Source organism: Eurytemora carolleeae, unplaced genomic scaffold (assembly GCF_000591075.1).
Source record: "Eurytemora carolleeae unplaced genomic scaffold, Eaff_2.0 scaffold54, whole genome shotgun sequence".
NCBI classification, from domain to species: Eukaryota; Metazoa; Arthropoda; class Copepoda; order Calanoida; family Temoridae; genus Eurytemora; species Eurytemora carolleeae.
Genome location: NW_019396185.1, coordinates 229304 through 233846, shown reverse-complemented (window position 1 = coordinate 233846; position 4543 = coordinate 229304). Strand labels below are relative to the sequence as shown.

Sequence of the window (4543 nt, the reverse complement as noted above, 5' to 3'; positions counted from 1 at the left end):
TTCAAAACTATGGTTCAATGGCTGATAACAGGAGGGGTAGGATGGGGTCTATGCTAGGGGATGAGGACCAGAGGGAGTAAGGGGAGGGGAATCCAATGTAAAGAGTCTACTGAAGAGTGTAAAGAAAAACATCAACAATGCATTGATGGAGAGGAATGTAAGTACTTATACTAGACTATTAGGGTTATTCGAGCCCATCTTTCAGTTCAACTTTGAATTGTTGCTCAATCTTTTTGCAATTTATCTTCGTTAAAAAAGTTTTGCAAAGGATTTTCAAATTTCTATATCTTTGCAACCTGATGGTGTATTCCTTTGCTATTTCAAACTTAGATTGTTTGAACCAGCTCAATGCATACTTTGAAATATCTAAGATTTACGACATTTGGTAGCAAAGATATAGGGATTAGAAAGACAGTTTGTGGCAAAGACTCAATTCCTTTACAATTTTTTTTTGAAAATTTTCAAAACTTTTTGGGGTGAATTTTAAAATTTTCGGAAGGAATGTAAGAACTTATCCTTTTAAATAGATTCAGACTGATCAAGGAATGTTTTCAAGACAAAGTGTCGCAACACTTTGGACTTTAATTTTTAATAAATTCTACATAATTGTAGCCCAAGGCATGTAAGTTTCATAACTCTTGAGTACTTTTCTCATCGAGTTTTTGGGCTAGAGCCCTATTGGAAATGTCAAACTTTGACCAAACAAAATTTGTTGTAGCACCGCAGCCAAAATCCAATTAGTAGCACAATTCTTCAAAATTTGAGAAAAACAATTTCATTTAACAAAATTTGACAGAATAATGAGACTAGGTTGAATGTGGCTCCGGGGCTCCAACAAATTTTGTTAGATCAAAAATTGAAATTTCTTAGAGTGTGAATCACTGAACTGCGGTTGTATTACATTCTTCATTAACTTTTACATTTGCATGCATAGGCTGATAAACCATTTCATTTCATGGGATAGTCAAACAAATTCATAATTGTAAACATAAAGGAATTGAGTCTTTGCCACAAACTCTGATTTTCCAATATCCTAGCAGGCAATGTCGTAGACTTTAGATAATATTTGAAACTATGAATTCTGTTAGATCCAATCAAATGCTTACACCATCAGGTTGCAAAGATATAAAGGAATCGGAGAATTCAAGTTTGTGACTAAGACTTAATTCCTTTAGTTTGCTCAAGATAATGAATTGTTTTTTCATCATTCGTATTTTTCTTCTATTTTTTTATATTTTTAAACTTTAAAAACTGTTTTTTAAGCGTAATTTTAAGTGACCCTCCGGGCGCGCAAAGATGGCAATGCCCGATTTACAACGGTACCCTTAAAAGCTTTGTCTGATCAAGTATGAATTATATATCAATTTTTTTGTTTCTTTATTTTCAATTGCGGTTTCTCTGCGAAAGTAACTTAGGCATCTCTTGTTTAAAATGAAGGAATGGAGAAGCTCACAGAAATAAACACTTTTCCGAGTCAGAAATACAACGGTACATTTCCAATCAGATTAAGGTTTCAAGAGAACTGTCGTTATAGCATTGCCATCTTTGCATAAAAATTACACATTTTTTATCCTCTTAGGAATAAACCCTTTCTCTGAGTTTTATTATTATTAAACGTTGCTTCAAGTTTTGATACTATATACGAATATTTTTATTTTTTTTTTAAATCTCCATTCATTTTTTTCCTATTTAGACGCGAACAAGATCTGTTCTGGTGTGAGCCGAGATCCACAAAGATATTTAGTTCCTCACCCTACAGACTGCTCAAAGTAAGTTATTTGGGAATTTTGGAACTTATTCTTTTAGATTTCCTTGGGTTTAATACAAAAATATGATATTGGGGGAAAACAGGTCAAATTCAATATTCCCTCAATCCTGGGAGATTTAAAGGTCTGTTTTTTTTTAATTTAAAAAGTTTTCACTGAGTATATACAGTGTATCCCCCATAACACTGAGAGACGATCAACTTGAAGATCGTCTTAGATGTGATCAGCTTTTTTATGCTATCAATTTCACATAATTTTGTTCAGATTTAGAGGACTTAGATAATTTAGGTTTTATTTAATAAATCTAAATATCTAAATCTTATCTTGAATTACTGGGTTTCCAACGCAAGTGGATTTTACTTGCGCGCAATTTAGGGCCCTGCAATTTCCTTGCAATTCTGCGCAAAACGAGAACAGTAGCGCGCTATTCCATGCAACGCAATTCCGATTGGAAACCCTAATTGCATGTTACATATTGTTTATTTCTAGATTCTACTCCTGTCAACGTCGTGGATGGGGTAGTTGGATTGCCCATCCTATGAACTGTCCAACATCTACAGGATTTGATACAAATCTAATGATTTGTAATTATATCAATAATTTACCAAGGTGAGTTTTATAGATATATTATAATCATTGGTTTTAACGGGAAACATTTCGAAAAATGATCCGACGCAGAATTTCTTCTGGGGTAGTTACTCTCTTTAGCCTTCCTAGCTATATACATCCTTGAAATCATCTCTGGATTGTTCAGCAGATCGACCCATCCAGCATCCCAGAACAAAACCTTTTAACTTTTAACTCTTAATTTTAGTTACCTAGAATGGCCATCCTATAGTCTCTGTTCGTCTGCAGTATGTCCGATCAAACTCAAATTTTGATTGGGGAATTCGGTAGAACTCTAATTTGAGGGGGTTGACTTTAATAGAGAAAACTGAATTTTTAGGCACAGCTGAGTTCCAAAGCCATAGTATTTTAAAGTTTTCTTTGGAAATGAAGGAATGTCTTTTTACTATTTGTGCCTAAAAAATTGAATTTTGATTTTAGATATCAAAATAACCATATTCATTGTGCACTTAAAAATATTCTCAACATTTAGCTGGTAAAATACAATTGTTGTCAGCTAATCCACCACAGATGATATAGATTCAATTTTATCAGAGCGATTATTTATTGTTGAATTCTTGTGTAAAGGTGTAAGGAAGATAACACTGCCCAGCTATTGGCTGAGTCAGGGTCAGAGGATGTAGCGCGCCGACTAGTAAAGGCTGACCCGGCCGGTTCTGTAATATCCGCACGACAAACCAGAACAAATACAGTAGCTGTTGGTCAACTGGGATACCTGCAAGGGGAACATAGTGGAGGGCAGGTAACAAATTGTATGGGTATATAGACCCCCCCCCCTCCTTTCTAACAAAGGATAAATTTAATGGTCCTTCCTTTTTTCTTACCTCTCTTCTTTACGCATTTCAAAAATCAACAAATTTTGAAATAAAATGTCATTTGTAATCGTGTAGTTATAAAATTTACTATTTTTTTTAATGTTATTGTTATGCCTTTTTCTTGTTATTTTTTATTTTATCAGTTTATAGAACCTAAAGTTTGTTTCAAATGTCTTTACACCAATAGTCATTTAACTGCAAAAGTAGAAAAAATAATAGAATTGAGTTTTTGCCACACACTCAAATTTGCTCAACCCTTTATCTTTGCAACCTGTTGGTGTAATCCTTAAATATTTCCAACTAAGACTATTTGATCAATCAGAAATTATAGTTTGAAAAATCAAAGATCCACATCGGGTTGCAAAGATATGAACATTAAAAAATTTTGTGGGAAAAATTCAGTCCCTTTTAATATAGAAAAGTAAATTTTATTTTATTTTCAGAATCTGTTTACTTCAAGCTGCAGCTTAATACTAATCATCAGTCAAATATACATTTATATATTAAATTCATAAAATACAGGGTGTTCTAATATACATGATAATTTAAAGAGGATCAAATTATGATATTAAATATTCATTTCTAGATAAAAACAGGCAGAATATCCAATAAAACAGACAAAATATCCAATAAAAACTTTTATTTTATTCAAAATATGCTCGCAGTTAAATACGGTAACTTAAATATATTTGAAAAAATCTTAGCTCGTCTTCTTTTAATTGTAATATTTAGTGGGACACACTGTACTTATGAAGATCATATACATTATTACGATAAGTAATTTTTAATCTTATGATTTATATAAATTAAACGTGAGATTAGAACACTTTGTTATCATTAATTAGTTAAATTAAGTCTTCCAATTTAAACAAAAGTGAATGTAAACGATAAAGAAACATCTTGTTCGCATGAAAAGATGCTTTATTTTTTTTGTGAAAAATATTTGTTCTGAAACTTTGCTTATTAATATGATAAAATTGCTCCAGTTCGTTTCTTATTTCCATATTTTGCTTTACTCGATGAAAAAAAAATACCGTGTGAACTCGAAATCTACTGATATTATTTAGATTTTTTCTGTTAAACTTCCATATTCTTTACTGATTTACTTCCATTGAAATATTAATGCTGTGATCTTGTTTAGGACTGAAATATATTCTATATTAAACAATTTTTTTGTGTTATTACTGTTTTTTAGTGAAAACTTTTGTTTTGAAAAAAATGTTTTTATTGTTAAATTGTCTTCCAGTGACGATTTTAGTTTAAATGTTGCTCTCCATCATGATCATGATCGAATCTAAAGTTACGCGGATCTTTGTTTTAACTAAATCACGATTG

General features: G+C 31.8%; 1 protein-coding gene across 1 annotated transcript; it reads left to right on the top strand.

Moving 5' to 3' along the window:
• Positions 1–60: 60 nt before the first annotated feature.
• On the top strand, positions 61–4346 carry LOC111697530 (uncharacterized). Its single transcript, XM_023467556.1, has 5 exons — positions 61–157; positions 1694–1769; positions 2256–2375; positions 2961–3135; positions 3652–4346. Exons 1-5 carry the CDS (start codon positions 61–63, stop codon positions 3721–3723), a joined length of 540 nt encoding a protein of 179 aa, XP_023323324.1. The 3' UTR covers positions 3724–4346.
• Positions 4347–4543: the final 197 nt, after the last annotated feature.

Excerpts from the sequence above, each read along its gene's own strand:
- LOC111697530 (XM_023467556.1), top strand. The coding sequence starts at position 61 with ATGAGGACCAGAGGGAGTAAGGGGAGGGGAATCCAATGTAAAGAGTCT. Across the intron at positions 1,770-2,255 it reads CACCCTACAGACTGCTCAAA|ATTCTACTCCTGTCAACGTC; the intron begins GTAAGTTATTTG and ends GTTTATTTCTAG. Across the intron at positions 3,136-3,651 it reads GGGAACATAGTGGAGGGCAG|AATCTGTTTACTTCAAGCTG; the intron begins GTAACAAATTGT and ends TTTTATTTTCAG.